Genomic DNA, 19032 nt, shown 5'->3' with positions numbered 1-19032 from the left:
CTACATAGATGGAATTCCCCCTTCAGTTAGCCTTCCACATTTGATATACTCTAGCACCTCCCAAGACCACAGGAAGTTGGGGTGGAATTACAGCTGGCAGGGAGGTGCTGGAGGGAGTGGCTAGGATCTTGGATGAGGGTCTAATGACCCTCCCTGTGCTCTCATTCTATATGTCAACAATCCTAATCTTGGAGGTCTCCTGGGGGTAATCACATCTGTCTGCTCTAATTGAGTAGGTAATGGATATTAAGATTAGAGGACAGTATCCACATTAGAAGAAGAATGCAGAAGAAATGCAGGGGCTTCCACCACATTTCGTCATCAGGAACCCTTCTCTATCACTGGAGAGAAAGAAGAGCAGCAGGATTTTGCCTTGCAGCTGTGCCTTCATATCTTGCTTTTCCAATTTTTTTTCCTTGGCATGTAAGAGTTGGTATAGGTCTCAAAGGTCTTAAGGGGCTGAGGCCATTATCTGAGAGAAAAAGTGTAGATTTTTTTCCCCTTGTCTAAAGTCTATAGACAACTGTGAATGGTAACTAAAGAAAGGGAAAAGAATATTCTAGAATCCACCTTGTCCATCAGTATTTCTTTTTCATGTCCTCCCTAAGTAAATAATCAATACTGTTAGCAGAGCTGATGAGAGTTCGGTGACACAAGTATCTTTAAAGTTAACTTTACTTTTAAAATTATTTTATTGATGTATATATGTATGTAGGGGAGATTGCACATGTCTGTGTGTATGCAGAGGACAGAAGGTGTCGGGTGTCCTCCTCTGTCACTGTCTGCCTATTCCTTTGAGTCAGGGTCTCTCCCTGAATCTGGGGCTCCTGTTTTCTTGGGTAAGCTAGAAACCAGAAAGCCACAGCGATCCTCCTGACTGTACCCCTACACCCCTTACACCTGGGATTACAGCTGTCCACAAGGCAGCTGGCTTGTTATGCAGGTACTGGAATCAAACTTGGGTCATGATTATGCAGCAAGCATTCTTAACTACTGAGCTGTCTCTCTAGCCCCATGCTAACATTCTTTTTTTAAAAACAAAAAATTATTGCATTTGATTTTCCTGATCTTGAGTAGCCAAGATTTCCTATTATGATATGAGCAGTCTCTAACAAAAGCTACTTGGACTTAATTATTTTATTGATGGGTTGTCACTGCTGCCTTTGCACATTTGAGTTCATTCATTATAGGATTACCTGAAGGTAAAACATACAACTAGAATAGAAAAAGAACAATGTTCAGAAAGTTAGAAGAGATGTTTGAAGCCTGATGGCCTCTAATTTGTTACAGAAGTAGGTGGTATAGGTCAACAGTGTCCTATCTGTAGATTAAGTTTGAGAAGGATGGAAAGCATGCTAGGGCTACTTGAGCCCTTAAGAACTTGCAGAGAGGGTTGGCAAGAGTATAAAAACCAAGCCGGGCATGGTGGCACACACCTTTAATCCCAGCACTTGGGAGGCATAGGCAGGTGGGTCTCTGTGAGTTCAAGGCCAGCCTGGTCTACATAGTGAGTTCCAGGCCAGCTGGTGCTACATGGAGACCCTGTCTCAAAAAGGAAAAAAAAAAAGGTATAAAAACCAAGCACTGGGCTCCTTTCCTCTTTTTCTTTTTCATTTTACCAAGGCCTGTTGATTTAATTCATGGCACATTCATTAATGTTCTTGTGTATGCATGGCCCTGTGGAAGAACACAAAGGCAGACAAAGTGTACACCCTGTTCTCTGATCTCCAGAACATAAATTCTGAACTCGCCCATTTGATCTAGTGTGTGCCTTAGTACTTTGTATTTTCACAACTAGTTTTCTGGCTCTGGAGACACAGTGAGTGGTTTTTAATGAAGTCATATAGAACTCTTTTTGCTTACAGTGCTTCAGAAATGTGTCTCTGCTGCGAAGCCCTTGGATTGTAACTCAAGGGGTGGATGTTTTCTCCCCCTAGGGTGAGTGAAGTCAGGGAGAGGATATAATTTCATAGAAACTTTATAAAGCCCCCGTCATTTCAGGCTCCCAGTGAAGACGAAATAGTAGCTGGAATTGTTCTTGGGGAGTCAGGTGACAGCAAGCTGAGGTGATTTTTAAGAAATGAAACCCAGCTTAGAGACTGGAGGTTTTTCTTTTTAAAACGTGCTATTAGTGTCAAAACTGTTATTAACATTAATTTACTGTATCAGCCAGACTTAGACATTACTTTTTTTCTGTTGACATTAAAAGTACAGGAATAGTTACAAGGATGTTAAACGCCGAGATAAGTAATTTGCTTTTCATGAATATGCTATTATTATAATAATTCTTTATTTGTGGATTTGGGACTGGAACTCATTTCTTAAAATAGAGGATCTGCATTACTTGCAAGTACAGTACTGATACAAATAGCCCAAACTCAGAAAGGCACAAAAATCAGAAGATTTAAGGTCCAAAATCTGATACAGCAGGATTGGTATGCAGCTTAGTCTGTAATGTAGAGTGCATATCCATAAATGAGTGGGTATTCCATAAATGTTTCTGCCCTGTGTATGTGAATGAATGGATTATGAGGAAGACCTATTTACAGACCCCCCAGCATCTGCAAAGGATACAGTGAGGCCTAAATTCTCCATATGCACAGGTATCTCATTAGCCTTGTGTTGCTTCTATGTTGGGTACAAGGGTTGATTACAGTTTAGTGTTTGGTAAATCAAATCCAATAGGTGGATGTTTACTATGAATTCAAAGCCAGCCTGGGATACATAGTGAGGTCTGGGCCAGTCTGGGCTACAGAGTGAGACCCTGTCTCAAAACAGAATCACAACAAAAATAGATTGACTCATTTTACTTGGCTCAACAATTTCTTTATCTTTCTTTTTTTATTTTATTTAATTTAAAAAACTTATATGTATGAGTGTATTACCTGCATGTATGTAAGTGCATTCGTGCTGTGCAATGCCCACAGAGGTCAGAAGAGGGAACTGGATTCCCCTGTAACTAGAGTTACAGACTGTTGTTAGCCACTATGCGGGTGCTGGGAATCGAACCTGGGTCCTCTGCAAGAGTAGTCAGTACTCTTAACCACTAAGCCATCTCTCCAGCCTCAACAATTTATCTTTCTTATAGGAGAGTCTGATCTCACTAGTTCTCCATAGCCATATCATTTTCCACGAATCTTCTACCTTTCCCAACCTGACTTACATATTTATGCTGCTGAAATGGCTCCAGAGAACATTTGAATCTACTCCTTATCTATTTTGGGAGGTGTCCTACTTTGTTTCTCCACTGCTGTGACAAAACACTCTGACCACTACCAACTTGGGGAGGAAAGGGTTTATTTATCTTACATATTCCGGGTCACAGTTCATCAGGGAGCCCAAGGTAGGAACTTAGGGCAGGAACCTGGAGGCAGGAGCTGGAGCACAGGCCATGGAGGAATGCTGCTTACTGGCTTGCTCCCCTGGCCCCTGCTCAGCCTGCTTTCTTATGCAACACAGGCCCACCTGCCCAGGGGTGGCACCACCCACAGTGGGCTGGGTCCTCTCACATCACTCAATAATCAAGAAAATGCCCCACAGACATGGCCACAGGTCAGTTCAATGGAGGCAATTCCCGAATTGAGGCGCCCTCAACCCAGGTGTGTCAAGTTGACACTAAAGCTATCCAGCACAGGAGGATACTACACAAAGATGTAAATAGCAGCAGTGGGGCCCTTAGGAGCCATCTTAGGAGCCATCTTGGGAGCCATCTTGGAGGCTGTCTGCCACAATAGCTTTTAAGAATTTGAAACAAGCAACCTATGTATTTCTTCACTGCTATAATAGATTTTTCTGTTCCCACTTATTCCGTCTGATTGGTGAATTATCAGAGTCCAAATTGTTATTTTTCCACTCATATTGCTACCCCTTACTGATTTTTCTCAATTGTCTTAAGTCATGCTCAGAAGATAGTCTATAAATACAGAATGGCGAAGAGAAGCCTTCTGTGTTAATAAACTCTACATTACTGTAACAAAATACCCAACACAACTTAAAAAGAGGAAAAGTTTATTTCATGTATACTACTGAGGTGAGTTTTAACTTGATATATGAACTTTGAATGGTTTAATTTCAAACTATACAAAATTTTTAATCTCCATTTTCAAAGATGCTAGTAGTTCAGTTATCTTTGACACTTGCACTGTGTATAGTGCATTCTTAGGCTGCATATAGTAAGTAAAGCTTTCTTGGAAGTGAAGGAGAACTTTAGTCTATAGTTTTTGGTCCTGCTGCTTGTGCTTGTGGTGAGGCAGTACACTATGGTGGAAGTATGTGGGAGGAAGTGACTCACCTCATGGCACCTAAGGAAGCCAGGGCAAAGAGAAAGAGGCAGGGTCCCACAATTCCTTTGAGGGTCCACCCCCAGTGATGAGAAAACTTGCTTTCAAAAGTTTCTACCATCCTCCCAATAGTGCTATGGGAAAAAGCCAAGCCTTTTAATACATGGGCATCTGGGGGGGGGCAGTCCAGATCCAAACAATAGCACCTTCTGAGACAATCTCAGTATTACCTTTCCTTGTGAGTATTGTCACTGAAAGACAGGTTGTCTCAAGACAAGAGCTTTAAATGAGCTTAATTTGGAAGCTTGGTTCCCATGTTGGCGATGATGCTATTTGTCTCCAAAATGACAGTATTAAGGATCAAGGACCCCAGGTAAAGGAATGTTGACCCAGCATGCAGGATTTGCTTTGGGGACTGGATGGTCTCAGAGAAAAATTTTGTTTGAAGTATCTGAATTCACAGAGCAGACACATTCTATTTAAATATTAGCACCTCAGCCACATATGCTGGTTTAAGAGACTATCATCTTGAATGATCTGTCACTGTATTCCTTCACTGACTCAGAAAACAGAATTCTTTCCTGGTTAAAATGAAATGAGTCTATTTTATTTTACCAAACGTGGGCCCTTTCCTTGAATACCAAGAGAGAAAAGAAAGATCTTAAGTTCAATGTAAGTTTTTTTTTCAACTTAGACCAGGCTTATTTAAAACAGAAGTTTATTCTCTTACTCCAGAGCAGTCAAATAGATTTCATGCCAATCAAATAGATATGTACCATCTGGTATTGGAGATTACATTAAAAAAAAAAACAACGAAGCCAGGCATGGCAGTGTAGGTCTTTAATCCCACCACTCAGGAACACTTCATTTTAATTGATATCCTCGGATGTATCTGAAACACGGAAATCTTTAAAGGCATTTGTCTGACTAGATGTTAAGTACTTCTTAAAAGGGAAAACTTTGTAGGAGGGAAATAGAAAATCACTTTCATATGGACAGGACTATAAATGGGATTATATCTTGGGGGAAAACTTTATAAATGGAAACCTCTTAATACAGTAAAAGATTGAATTTAAATACCTTTTCTCTTTGAAAATGTCATGCCATGGTCTTCATTATTTGTTATATTTCTAAAGTGCTTTTCTTCCTGGGAAGCTCATTACAAACTGTCTCCTGACCAGATTTAATTCAGCTCTTTTGCAGGGGAACCACCCTTGAAAGTACACCAGAAACAGATCAGAGAACCTACAAATCCAGGCCTGGGTGCTTTTGCACGGAGAACACATTTTATGAAGTATGACACCATTGTTTATCATTAAGGATTCAAATTCTTTCATCCCTTTGGCAGAATATTCTCAGTTATGAGCTTGATTCAAACTAGAGTAGACAAGATGTAGATTTCTTAGAGAGTGGGCTTCTAATGGAAATGCTGACAATCCATTAACAGCAGGAGGGCTAATGGCTGCCACTAAAAATATACTTAAAGATTACAGTAATAAAAACACATATTTTAAAGTGCCTGCTAGAAGTTCAAGGATTATTTTAATATTGCTGTTAATAATAGGCCACCCAATCCTTTTGGCATTTGATTTTGTCTCATAAATGGGCTTAATCTAGAGTAATGCTGTTGTGCTACACTATTTTTTTCTGTTTGATTTCATGGAGGTCTTTTGGAAGAATTATCAGTACTCTGAATGGAAAGTAAATAATTGGCGTATTTGTAGACAGGTGAAATTTTCAATCTGGGAAAGATCTCAATGATCAGCAAGGTATCTCTGTTATATTTTCCAGAGGAAATTTGAAACTCTAAAAAGTGATGGATTAGAGCTTGGGATGGGGGGTGATTTCCTGGGGAAATTAATGATGTGCCTTAGGTCTTAATGTTTGCTGTTATTGCAAAGCCCACCCTTCTGCCTGACCTCCCTTTCCAGGTTACTTGAGTTTCTTTCTTTTTGTCATCATATGTTTTATGAGGGAAAAAGCAATATACAGTTATCCCCCTCTGCTGGGGATTGGTCCAGGGCTTCTATCAGGTATCCAATCTTTGGATGCTCAAGCCCTTTAGATAAAACGGGATAGTGTTTGCACAAAAAGTATATACATTCTCCTGCCTACTTCAAGTCATCTTGATGACTTATGATACCTAATGCAATATAAGTGCTATGTATATAGGCATTACACTATATTGTTTAGGGACTAATTGCAAGAAAAAAGTCTGTATGTGTTCAACATAAATGCAGATTTTGATCTGCAGTTAGTTGAACCCATAGACATGGAAGTAGCACATATGAAAGGCCAAGTGTCTTCATTATGTAACTGTGAGAAACTAATGACTAAATAGGCCTGGTGGTACAGTCTTATAATCCTAGCTACTGGAGAGGAAAAAGCAGGAGGATCACAAGTTCAAGACCACCCTGGGCACCTTAGTGAGACCCTGTCTCAAAAAAAAAGGTAAAAAGAAAGCTTGGAATATAAATTAGCACTTGCCTTATATGTAGAAGCTCTGGGTTCAATTCCAGTACCACACACACACACACACACACACAAAGACTCAAAGGAGACTAAAAAAATTCACTTTCAGTCCTGTTTCCCCAAATCTTTTTCTCCATCGACACACATTTCTTCCATAACATTGAAATCATGCAGACCATACAATCCTAAAATCATTTTGACTTTGCAATTACTTGTGAGCATTTTTCTTAGTATTAAATATGCTTTAGGAACCAGAAACTCATTCTTATTAGCTGCTTAGTATATCTTCTTGGAGTTGTATAATATTTCTCTAACCTACTTAGGAAGTTTTCAGTTTTGTCTGTTATTACATTACAATATCCATACTCATAATAAATATTTACCTACATCTTAATTCCTCAGGGGAAAAAATAGCTTTTTCTCCTACAGCCAAAAGTCATACAGACTTTTTTCTTGATTCTGTTTGGTATCTTCCTCCCAGTAGTAGTGTGAGTGTGGCCCTTTTCCTGTAGCCTTATCCAACTAATCATTACAAATTTAGAAAGTTTTAGTGGAGCTGGAGAGATGGCTCAGTGGTTAAGAGCCACTGTTGTTCTTGCAGAGGATCTGGGTTTGGTTCTCAGTACAAATATGATGGCTAACAACCATCCAAAATTCCAGTTCCAAGGGATTTTATGCCCTCTTCTGGCTTCTGTGGGCATTGCACACATGTTGTGCACTTACATCATAATGAGTACACAAAACTCACACATATAATTTTAAAATAAACATTTTTAAAAGTAAACCCTAGCAATCTAATATATTAAAAAGTGTCTCTGCCATGGCTGGTTTTGTGTGGTACTGATAAAAAGTGTCTCATTCTAATATTTGATAACTAGTGAGGCTGAATATTTTTTAGCTCACTTACAAATTTGTGAATCACTTCTACATGCCATATGACTTTTTCTTTTCTCATGCTCTTCTTTGCCCTCTACTTCATTATTTTTCTTCTTCTCCCTTTTCTCCCCCCTTTCTTTTTGATTTTTTGCAGTAAATTGAAAATTACTTTTTAATAATTTATTTAATAGCCACATGATTAGAAGAAGCATTTCATTACAGCCTTAACATATTCAATAACAATTTCCAGAGCAAAGATACATCTCTTTTGAGCCAAGGTCTCACTCTGTATTCCAGGCTGGTGTTGAACTTGCAGCAATCATCCTGCCTCAGTTTCCCCAGTGCTGAGATGTGAGTCATGTCTGGCATATGCCTTTTTGATTTTATCTTTCCATTTTTTCACTTATGTTTATATATCAGAATTTATAACTTCAAGTTATTTATTTATTATGATGGTGGGAATGGAAGTCTGGACCTTGTGCCTGGTAAGCAGGTATTCTCCCATTGAACTGAAGCCCCAGGTTCTGTAGTTAAATATTGCAAAATATTTCCCATATTTTTATCTGCTTTTTTATTTTTAAAAAAATATTTTGTCGAGCTTTTATAATTTCATACAACAGTTCTTAATCAAATTTAGACCCCCCCTCCTCCAGCCATGCCTCCCCCATGACCCCACTGGATCTCATGCATTCTCTCATACATGTTAAGTCCTATCCATTCAGGCATTTGCCAAATGTCCCTCAGTATAAATTCATCCACTGGAGTCTAGTCAGCATATCTAGTGATTATATGTAAGCCATACTCTCCCGCATCCAGCAGCAATAAGCCTCCAATAGTTGATATTATGTTTTCCATTTCATTCATTCTGCTTGTTTCTAATTGGTTTATTGAGTTTTTCAATCTCATGTTCATTTCCATTTGGGTTTTCCTCACTATTTCTATTTCTTTTGTGAATTCACTTTTCAAGCTATGAATTGTTTTTGATATTTCATTAAGCTGCATATTTGTATATTATTGGACGTCCGTCATAAGTTTATGCCTTTCCTTTTTGAGCTGTGTTTTCTTGAAGTTCTTTGATCATGTTTAGGATTGTTCTTTTAAATTCTGTGTCCTGAGTTCTTCAGGGTGGTTCTCATTGCTGTGCACTTCTATAGGGATTATGGGTTATGCTAGTGACATATTATCTTGGTTTTTCATATCATTTGTTTTTTGCATTGCCATTTGGGCATATGGATGGTTTTTGTTGGTTATGTATCCAACAGGAATGTCGATTCTGCTTTTGTTTAGTTTTGGTTCTGTTAATATTGTTTATGTAGCTTAGTTACTTTTTGTTCAGGTATGGAAGATAAATTGGTGGGTGTTTCAAGTTCTTGTAGGGCAGTAGACTGGTCTGGGTGGATGGTGGGACAGGGTAGTAGGTAGGCTTGTCAGGTTAGTAGGAGGACTAGTCTGTGCCAAACAGATCAGGAGCCAGTGGAGTCTATGCTAGGGAGTATAGCTAGTCTGGGTTAGAAAGCTAGTCCAGGTATCTGAGGTGAAGGGATTGGAGCTGCTCTGGATTCAAGGCTGGCAGGAGACAGGGTGAGGGTGGGTGAGAGGAATGTAGTAGAGATGCAGTATGTGTGGTCTGACTTACCAGAGTCCTGGCTGAGCAGGTCTGTCTGCCTGATCCAAAGCCAGGGAAGATGGTGGTGGGGAACTGCCTACCAAGAGACTTAGGGATCTATGGGAGGGTGTTTAGCTAGTCTGGGTTAGGAAGCTAGTCCGGAGATCTGAGGTGAAGGAATTGGAGTCCACAGGGTCCAAGGCTGGTGGGGGACAGGGTGGGAGTGGGGGAGAGTAATGGAGTAGAGATACAGTGGGCAGGATCTGACTTACCAGAGTCCTGGCTGAGCAGGTCTAGCTGCCTGATCCAAAGCCAAGGAAGATGGCGATGTGGGGACCACCTGCCAAGGGACTTAGGGATCTATGGTAGTGTGTTTAGCTAGTCTGGGTTAGGAAGCTAGTGCAGGGATCTGAGGTGAAGGAATTGGAGCCCGCCTGGGTCCAAGGCTGGCAGGGTGGATGAGAGGACTTATTTATTTTTATGTGATGTGTCTTTTGCCTGCATGTATGTAAGTGTACCACATGCAAGCAAACCCATGAAAACCAGAAGATGGCACTGGATCCCCAGAACTGGAATTAAGGATGGTTGTGAGCCACCACGTGGGTGCTGGGAACCAAACCCTGGTCCTTTGGAGGAGCAGCCAGTGCTCTTAACCACTGAGCCATCTCTCCAGCCTCCTATTTTAAATTTTAGTTTAAATTTGTATTTTTTGAGACAGGGTCTCCCTATAGCTCCAAGTGGTCTGGAACTCACTGTGTACACCATGTTGGCTTGATCTTATAGAGATTCACCTACCTCTGCCTCCTGAGTACTGGGGTTAAAGGCATGCACCACTACCCTTGCTTTGCTTGCTTTTTATTTTATTTTGTAATCTTTTTTGAGGTACAACAGTCTTAAAATTTTAGGTGGTCAATAATCAGTCTTTTTTTCTATGCTTTTACAGTCATAGCCAAAGATATATTTAAACATAAGTCTAATCATATTCCTCCCATATTAAAATCTTCCCAGGGTTCTTTTTAAAATTTTTTAATTAATTATTTTATGTGTATGAATGTATTGCCTACATGTGTGTAAGTGCACCTGAGTTATGCAATGCCTGCAGAGGTCAAAAGAGGGTGTTGGATCCCCTGGAACTGAAGTTACAGATGGTTGTTAATTGCCATGTGGGTGCTGGAATTTGAACCCAGATCTTCTGTAAGAACAGTCAGTGCTCTTAACTACTGAGCCATCTCTCCAGCCCCTGCCACCTTGGTTTTCTGAGAGACTCTCCTTGTAGCCCCAGCTGGTGTGGAACTACCTATGTAGATCAGACAGGCCTGCCTCTGCCTCCCAAATGGTGGGATTAAAGGCATGTGCCACCATGCCAGGCCCCAGGGTTCTTTTTTATAATTGTATTTATTTTATTTTGTATATATATGTAGTTGTTTGTGTGTGTGTGTGTGTGTGTGTGTGTGTGCGCGCGTGCGTGTGCATGTACGTTGAGTCCAGAAGCCAACACTGGGTGTCCACAGTCAACCTCCACCTTGTTTTTTTGAGACAGGGTCTCTCACTGAAGAGCTCACTGATCAGTGAGACTTTCTGGCTAACAAGCCCTAGGGAACCTCCTGTTTCTACGTCCCCAAGGCAAAGACAGTAATAGTTGTGCTGCTGTGTCTGACTTTTTACGTGTGTGCTAGGGATTCAAATTCAGTACCTCATGCCTGCCCAGCAAACACTTTGTCTATTGAGCCATCTCAGCCAAGTGTGATGGTGCACCTCTTTAATCCCAGCATTCAGGAGGCAAAGGCAGGTGGATCTCTGTGAGTTCAAGGTCAGCCTGGTCTACATTGTGAGTTCCAGGCCAGTCAGGACTACATAGTGAGACCTTGTCTCAAAAAGCAGACAAACAAAAATTACTGTTCCAAATCACCTTTAGGCTGTATGAGGTATTTATGAAACATATTTAAACTTGAGTCCCATCCCCAAGATATCTCATTATACATCATGTAACTATCCCCAAATTGCAAATAATCTACAATTCAAAATACCTCTGGTTCTAGGCATTGAATAAGGGATACTCAACCTATAGGAAAATGGGCTCTCAGAGCTACTTTGAACTGGGCTGCTGGGGGCTGAAGCTTAGTTATGAGCAATCAGGAGACTCCAGGGGGTACATGTTAAGCACTCAGTAGGTAGGTGGCATAACAGTGGGAGGTTGGGGAAGGCTGAGCAGCAGGCAAAGGACAGGAGGTCAGTTAGACTGGCAGCACCCAACATGTGGCAGGCAGTAGTGTAAGGTCAGGACTGGACTTCTCAGAAGGCTGACAGACCGTGTCTGTGAAGATTGGTTCTGAAGACACTGTACAACAGTCACCTGAAGTCTTGAAGATTGGAAAAGTTACTTTAGAGCACAGTGTGGTGATGCACACCTGTAATCTCAGCACTTAATCTCAGCACTTGGGAGGCAGAGACAGGAGGATCAGAAGTCTAAGACCAGCCTCAGTTGCAAAGTAGGTAAGTTTAAGGCCAGCCTGTGCTACATGAGACCAATCTCAAAAGAACAACAGCAAAAACAAAACTGATTTTTTACCACCAATACCTCCTCCCACCCCACAGTCTTCCCCACCCCAGCAAATGGCATTGTCACGTTCCAGTTTCACAGGCCGGAAACTAGAGTCACTTGACTTCTTTTCTTCCTATGTACCACATCCCATCTGTCAGTGAGTACTGTCCATATACTGAAGGGTTTCATTTTGATAACATTTTTGAAAATATATAACCAAAGGAACAGAAATCAGATCTGTGGTCATAGGCAGGGATAAAAGGTGACTACAAAGAGTCATGAGAGAATTTAGGGGCTGATGAACTTTCCTATGGCTGTGTGGTGGTTGTCACACAACTATGTCCACTTGTCAGAACTCAAGGAAATGCACATGAATAGGCAGGGTTTATTAGGACTTAATAAAAATGTGGGAGAGGGCAGGAGAGATGGCTCAGAGGTTAAGAGTACTGGCTGTTTTTGCAGAGGTTCTGGGTTCAGTTCCTATCACCCACATGGTGGCTAACAACTGTCCATAGCTCCAATTCCAGGGTATTTGACACCCTCTTATGACTACCACAGGCTTTGTATGACAGGTGCTCTTACATACATGCAGGCAATACACTCATATACATAAACTAAAAATAATATACATAAACTAAAAATAATAAATTTTTTAAATGTGGGAGAGACTATATTGGTGATGTATGCCTTTCTTATCATCATCATAATCATCATCATCATCATCATCATAGTCATCACCTTGGGCCAGGTGCTAGCATGATCTTGGATTCTTATTGTGATGGGCTCCTTACTGGTCCCTTTTCCTGTACTCTCTTTGCTGTACTTTGTTTCCATCAAAGTAGCCAGAGAGGTCCTTGGGGGGGTGTGTGGAGCAAGTTGTCTTGCTCCTTTGCCTTTGTTATTCCCTCCAATAGTTTCTCTTCTCCTCAGAGAAGACCCTTGATTTCCCTCAATGCTGTCCACTCCCCGCCCCCACTGGCTCTCTTCACTGCTACCATGAGAGCCTCGCTCCTTCCCTTAAACATGCCTGTGTGGTTCTCCTCAGGGAAGAGTTCCACAATGGCTTGCCAAAACCTTGGGTGACACATCCATCTACTGCTTCTTTGGTTATTTCTGCCTAATTTCTCTCTCATTGCACTCCCCATCCAGCAGACCCCCACTCCAGTCCCATGGTCAGCTTGTTCTTCCTGACAAATAGCTTTCTGTCTTCTTGGGGTTGTCTGCCTGGAATCAGCTTCCCACTGATTTCCACTAATGGGTCCCTCCCTCATCTCTTTCAGGTCTTTGCCCAAGTAGCATTTTTCTCAGTGAGACCTTCCATGAGCAAACCATTATACTATTGCAACCCTGTGCTCCCATTTGGTATCTTGGGTTTTCTTTAAAACAGACTCTCACATAGCCTAGGTTTGCTCCAAATTCACACTCCTCCTGCCTAGGCCTCTCAAGTTCTGGGACTACAGGTGTGAGCCACCATGCCTGGCCTGGTATCTTCTTCATATTATTTTTCTCAAAGATCATAGCTCCATCTACTCTACCACATAGTTTGCTTATTGTGTGGTTCTTCCTCATGTCCACGAGGAGAGTTATTTTTGCTTTATCACACCCCTCCAGTACTTAAGATATTGCTAGTTTCTCTGGCAAGTAATACATGTTCAGTTAAAGTGCACAGATGGAAGAAAAGAGAAGGCCAGGACTATCGGTTAGATGGCTCAGTGGTTAAGAGCACTGGCTACTCTTGCAAAGGACCCAGGTTTGATTCCCAGCACTCACATGGCAGCTAACAACCATCTGTAACTCCAGTTCCAGAGGCTCTGACGCCCCCTTCTGACCACTGCAAGCATTGCACGACACAGGTGCACTTACATAATGCAGGTAATACACTCATACACATAAAATAAAAATAATAAAATATTTAAAAACGAAATAAAGAGAAGAAAAGGGTCCTAAGAATCAGTGGATCATCTTGTAATCTTAGGTATGGGCTTCTCACTGACCAAAAGTTTCGTTCAATCCCCCTAATACATAGCCTTCAACAACATGGAATGTCATACAAGTTCACGTGTTTGTAGGCACAGGTGTTTTGGCAGAGTGGGTCTCCATCTGGCTCTTTCTCTTTAGCTGCACCTGAAAATTACTATGTTAACATAAGTCTTCTCTCAATTTTCTGTCTAGAAGCAGATGTTCCAGGAGAGGAGTAGCAGGATGCTACAGGCCTTATCCCCGAAGCAGAGCCCTGTGAGCAGCCCGACCCGGAGCCGGTCCCCATCCCGTTCCCCATCTCCCACCTTCTCATGGCTCCCAAACAAAACCTCTCCACCGTCCTCACCCAAAGCAGCCTCAGCCTCCATCAGCAGCATGAGTGAGGGGGATGAGGATGAGAAGTAAAGGTGGCTGGGCAGCAAGAGCCACACCACACAGGATGGGGAGGGGGTCCCGGGGACGCCTGGGTGGTGTTTGAAGGGGAATAGTCGTGGGAGCTGCAGCTCAGCAGGGAGACCAGAGTTCTGCCATGGGAAGGGGTCATCTCCCTTTCCTTCTCCACACAGCCTGGCCTGAGCTCAGCATGGAGGTTTCCAGCTGGAAAACCACAAACCTTCTTAGCATCATAGAATCACCCCACTTTAACCTGCTGAGAAAAGGTGCAGAGCATCCCCATGGAATGGGGTGACTTCTGCTTTAGTCCGTACAGCCATCCACATCCAATAAGCCACCCGTGGAAGCGGCTGCTGCCTCACCCTACTATTTCAGGTCCTTTGAGGGCCTTGCACGTTGCCTCCTATCACCCAAGCTCTCCCAGAATGAACTCCCTTCCAACCAAGGTGGTCAAGTGCTTTCCAAATAGGCAAGTTAAAGACAAATCCCAGCCTTCTCAGTTTAGCCACTAAGACTTGACGATGCAATGCATCAACTCTTGCCTGCTACAGGACTGTGACTCAGAGACAACTTTGCTTTGGCCAGATAGAAAAAGTGATCTAGTGTGAACCTTAACTTCTCATTCAAAGAACAGTTGTGTCACGGTGAACTCCACTTAAGGCCTGACATGCTTCTGGCTGTACTTTCTCATCATTGGTGTGACTTCATTGTTTTCCAGAAACTACCTGAATTGATGGGAATTACAACAAGGAAACATAACCTGTGTAAAAAGAAATAAACAAACCAACCAGGAGCTGATTTGCTTGGCTCCATGTATGGAAGATGAAAATTGTCTCTTGGACCTTCTTCTTAAAGGATGCTGTTATGGAATGGCTCTCTCCATTTCTAACCAGTTCACCAGTTTCATAGACCTAAGTAACAGTTTGATGTACCAAACACTTAGTATACCGATAGGGGGTGCTACCTGCACGTATCTGTTCTATGTATGTTCCAAATATACCACCCCAGGGTGTACACCATATGCAATATGAATTTACGGTGGTGGCATTTTACTATATATACTCCTGTCCTGCTCTCTTCCCTGATACCCTGCTAAAATCCTTGATCTAAAGAACCCTCTGGTCCCCTCGTGACTTGGGCAATTTGTCAAAAGCTCCCATCAGATTCCTGTAGAAATGTTTTGTCTCAGAAAATTGTTGTTTGGGGTAAAGGGAAGTTCCCAAGAGTCTTGCAAAGAACTAGAGGCTCATCCCTTCATATGATCTAGGTAGTACTGAAGTCATTTCTGGCCCTAGCTTCTCTGAATGGGTTGAAGACTCTCAGATTGCTGCAGAGATGTCTGAAGTCACTGCTCCCTAATCATATGCAGAGCCTGAGCAGACACAGCCAAGGCTTAGAGCCAACATCTTGGGTAGAAATAGAATTTCCTGGATATTGTGGTAAAGTCAGAACTGGGGCTTGACTGAATAAAGGTCTTAACCTGCAGCCTGTGGGCAGAGCTCAGCATCTCTGATGACAGAAGCGTCCCTTTTCAGAGGCCTTGGGAACAAGCCTTCTAAGAGCAACCAGTGAAGAAAGGTGGCATGTCTTTCCCCTTTGTGTTGGGGTTGAACTACCTCCCTACTCACCTGGAGACCAGTGGTGATTGTTGGAAAGCAAAACTTTTATGCTAAGCTATCTTGGAACCTCCTTGATCCTGGTACTTTCTCCAGAACTCTGTAAAGTGCTCGTGCAGGACAGGGAGTTGGTGGGAATGTGCCCTATGAGAAAGTAAGCTGTTTTTGCAGTTAAGGCCCTCCGAGAGCATTGTTCTCCAGAGAGAGGCAAGGGCTTCCATACTTCCATTGTGCCAGTTTGACCTCAGCCTTCCACTATGCACCCATTTCAGCTGACTGATACTTCCGGCAGTGAAAGGACAAGGAGATCAACCAAGCAGGGGAAGAGAACAAGAGAAGAGGAGAAAAGAGGCTCCTGGAGAGAACGGAAGATAAAAGAAAGTCCTCTCAAACTATTTGAGGATCTCATTTTATGGGGGACATTCTCTTGAGGAATCCTTGTAATGCTACGACTACATGACCCAGGGTGGGTAGATAGATCCACTTTTACCTGAGTCTTGCTCTGGGGCAAATAATGGAGTTGATGTATCAGGCTGACTGGAACTGTGCAGGCCCTACACACTGTATTGACAGGTGTGATATGCATGACTCATCAGAGTACCACCACCGTAGCTGCCAATGATGGGAAATGACCAACGCCTGAAATAGTCAAGGTATGGGCCCAAACAACCCATAAAGTGGGTTTTTAATCTCCTCAACCTCCAACAGCACCTCCTCGCCTTCCTAAAGCTGCAAGTCTTTTAAGAAGGAATGGGGAGGATTCTGCTTTTCAACCTTTATACTTCTTGGCCATCTCTCAGTCGTTCCCAGCTCTTAACTCTACCCCACCTCTCCCACACCCAGGAGGAACGGGGGCTGCACTTTGTTTGGGCCATCCAGTCAGCTGTAATGGCCAAGAACAAGTTAAGGATGAACTAAGAACTTAAGGTAGGCTACAAGCTTGGAGAGGTAAGCAGAAATGTCAGAGAGCAAGGAAAGAGGCTCTTTTTGCTCTAGAAAGGAAGAAAATTAGGATGTGAATGGGGTAGGTTATGCAGAGGGAGAAAATGAGACTGGAAGTTGGTGGGTGTGGGAGGGTATGTATTTTCTACTTCCTTTCCAGGCTTCACTTGGCCCCTAACAGGTAAAAGAGGAAGGGTTCCATTAGACACAGCAGATACCCATGCAGCAACAGGTGCTTCTTCCTCCTGTTAGCAACACCCATATCCTCCCTGAAACCAAATGCAGACCCTCTTTGTATAAACAACAGGGGTGGAGTTGTAATGTGATAGTCACATTGAATGGCCCATTTCTGGCAAGAAAACACCTCTGTGCCAGGACATTCCTGAGGCAAAGGCAAACCAGCCCCATGACAGATGTAGTGCGGTTTCCTTCTTGCTCTTGGTGCAAGAGACACAGCTGCTCTACAACTTAGGCTACTGGATAGTGTGATTACTCTGGAGTGGGGAGAGTGGCTACAGGAAGAACACAGCTTATTCTCTCTCCATCTTCAGAACTTTACTATCCAGTCATGCCCCAGAGGAAGACATGTGATGGTGACTGGCTCAGCTACATCTAGCAGAGATGAGCCTGTTTCTCAGGCATCCCCTCAGCACTAGTCCTAACCATCTAGTTTTGAAAAAAGAAAAGGAAAGGAAAAGAAGAAATAGCTTATCAGGCATTCTCAACTTCTCTAGTTTTTTAGTGTCACTGCAGTAGTGTGTCTGGGGACAAAGCCATAAGAACAGCATACATACTCTGCTATATATATATAAGACAATGCGTCTGGATTAAAGAATGACCTTATGCCCAAGCATTTGCTCTGGTGCTGATTAATGTGAACCACTGGAATCACCCCACCACCACTCACAGCAACTCCTACGCCCCACCCCCAGGCCCCCACCTCCCAAATGAACCACAGTATTCCCGATTCCTTTATAAATAAAGGGATGCAGAGTTGCTCTTTTGCTTGCTTGCTGTGTGTTCTTCTGTGTTGGTTTGTGTTCCTGTCTGGGAGGTGTAGTTCAATGTGGATAAATACATGCATTGTAGTAGCTGCCCTGGGATAGTGGCTGGCTGCCCAGCTGTGACCCCAGCTGGAAGGATCTCACCCTACTATCTGTTGAATGAGGCCAAGTCTTGAAGTTGGTAGTGATAACTATCTTGTGATAGGCTTAACTATCACTTACAAGATAGTTAGGAACAGACTCACCTCACAAAATGTTACAGGAAGAGCAGTTTTCATATAGGAAGCTCCATTCCTACAGTAACAATAATTATAACACTAGAAAAATTACACCAGTATATTAAGCTGTTAGAAGGAATTGTTGAGGGGCTGGAGAGATGACTCAGTGGTTAACAGTGCTCACTGCTCTTCCAGAGGACTGGAGTTTGGTTCCCAGCTCACAACTGCCTGTAACTCCAGCTCCAGGGGATCTGAGACCCTCTTCCAGCCTCCTTGGGTTACCCATACACAAGTAGCATGCTTTCTCAGACACACACATATAAATAAAAAAAATAAAAATAAATCTAATTTTTTAAAAATTTAATTTTTATGTGTATGAATGTTTTGCAAGCATGTAAGTGTACCCATGCATGCAAATGCCCTCAGAGGCCAGAACAGGGTGCCAGATTCCCTGGACTGAGAGTTACCAATGGTTGTTACCTACCATGTGGGTGCTGGGAACCAAATCTGGGTCCTCTGCAAGAGCAGCCTTAACCACTGAATCGGAACCATCTCTCCAGCCCCCAAATAAATCTTTTAAAAAAAGAATTCAAAGAAAGCTTTGGTATCCGTCATGGTTGTTGAAATCACTAACATGTTTATTTTGATTGTGGACCAACAAATTCTGTTTGCACAGGAATGCCAGCGAGTATGAGCTTAGTGTAATGACAAATCCAAACTGTGCCTTTTCTCCTTTTAAAATATTTCCCAACCACCTGTTAAATAGAGCATCAGTGAAGTTGCAAGGATCCCAAGCCCACTCTGTGCCAGACAGAGGTGGATTTGCTGCTACCAGCAATCTAGCCACCCTCAAAGATTATTCTGCAATGTGAAATTTATCAGTGATATGCAACATTTGAGAATCTCCTAAGGGAACCCCTCCATTGAGTCTGGAGTGGAGGCTAGACCTCGGAGATTCTGATAGGGAACCAGGCTGAGAGGGTGCAGGTAGTAGTAATGTTTCATCTCAGGGAATAAAGATGCATGATCAACAGCATGGATAGCTAAGATGGCACCTGATCTGCTGTGGGGCCACAAAATTAACAAGTCCAAGTAGTATTGTT

At 42.5% G+C, this 19032-nt stretch overlaps 1 protein-coding gene across 3 annotated transcripts in view; it reads left to right on the top strand.

The window, feature by feature from the left end:
• The window catches only part of Pcyt1b (phosphate cytidylyltransferase 1, choline, beta), a 103095-nt gene extending 84969 nt beyond the window's left edge, over positions 1–18126 (top strand). For 2 of the 3 annotated variants that reach the window (XM_008822722.2, XM_008822723.3), the window contains one exon: positions 13949–18126. In XM_008822722.2, the coding sequence (XP_008820944.1) occupies positions 13949–14161 (213 nt within the window). In that variant the 3' untranslated portion in view covers positions 14162–18126. The remainder of the gene's footprint in view (positions 1–13948) is intronic. The other variant, XM_008822721.1, reaches the window with a different exon arrangement.
• Positions 18127–19032: the final 906 nt, after the last annotated feature.

Source organism: Nannospalax galili, unplaced genomic scaffold (genome assembly GCF_000622305.1).
Source record: "Nannospalax galili isolate Female #2095 unplaced genomic scaffold, S.galili_v1.0 scaffold7, whole genome shotgun sequence".
NCBI lineage: Eukaryota > Metazoa > Chordata > Mammalia > Rodentia > Spalacidae > Nannospalax > Nannospalax galili.
The sequence above is the reverse complement of the archived record's forward strand: the minus strand, read 5'-3'. Positions and strand labels throughout refer to the sequence as shown.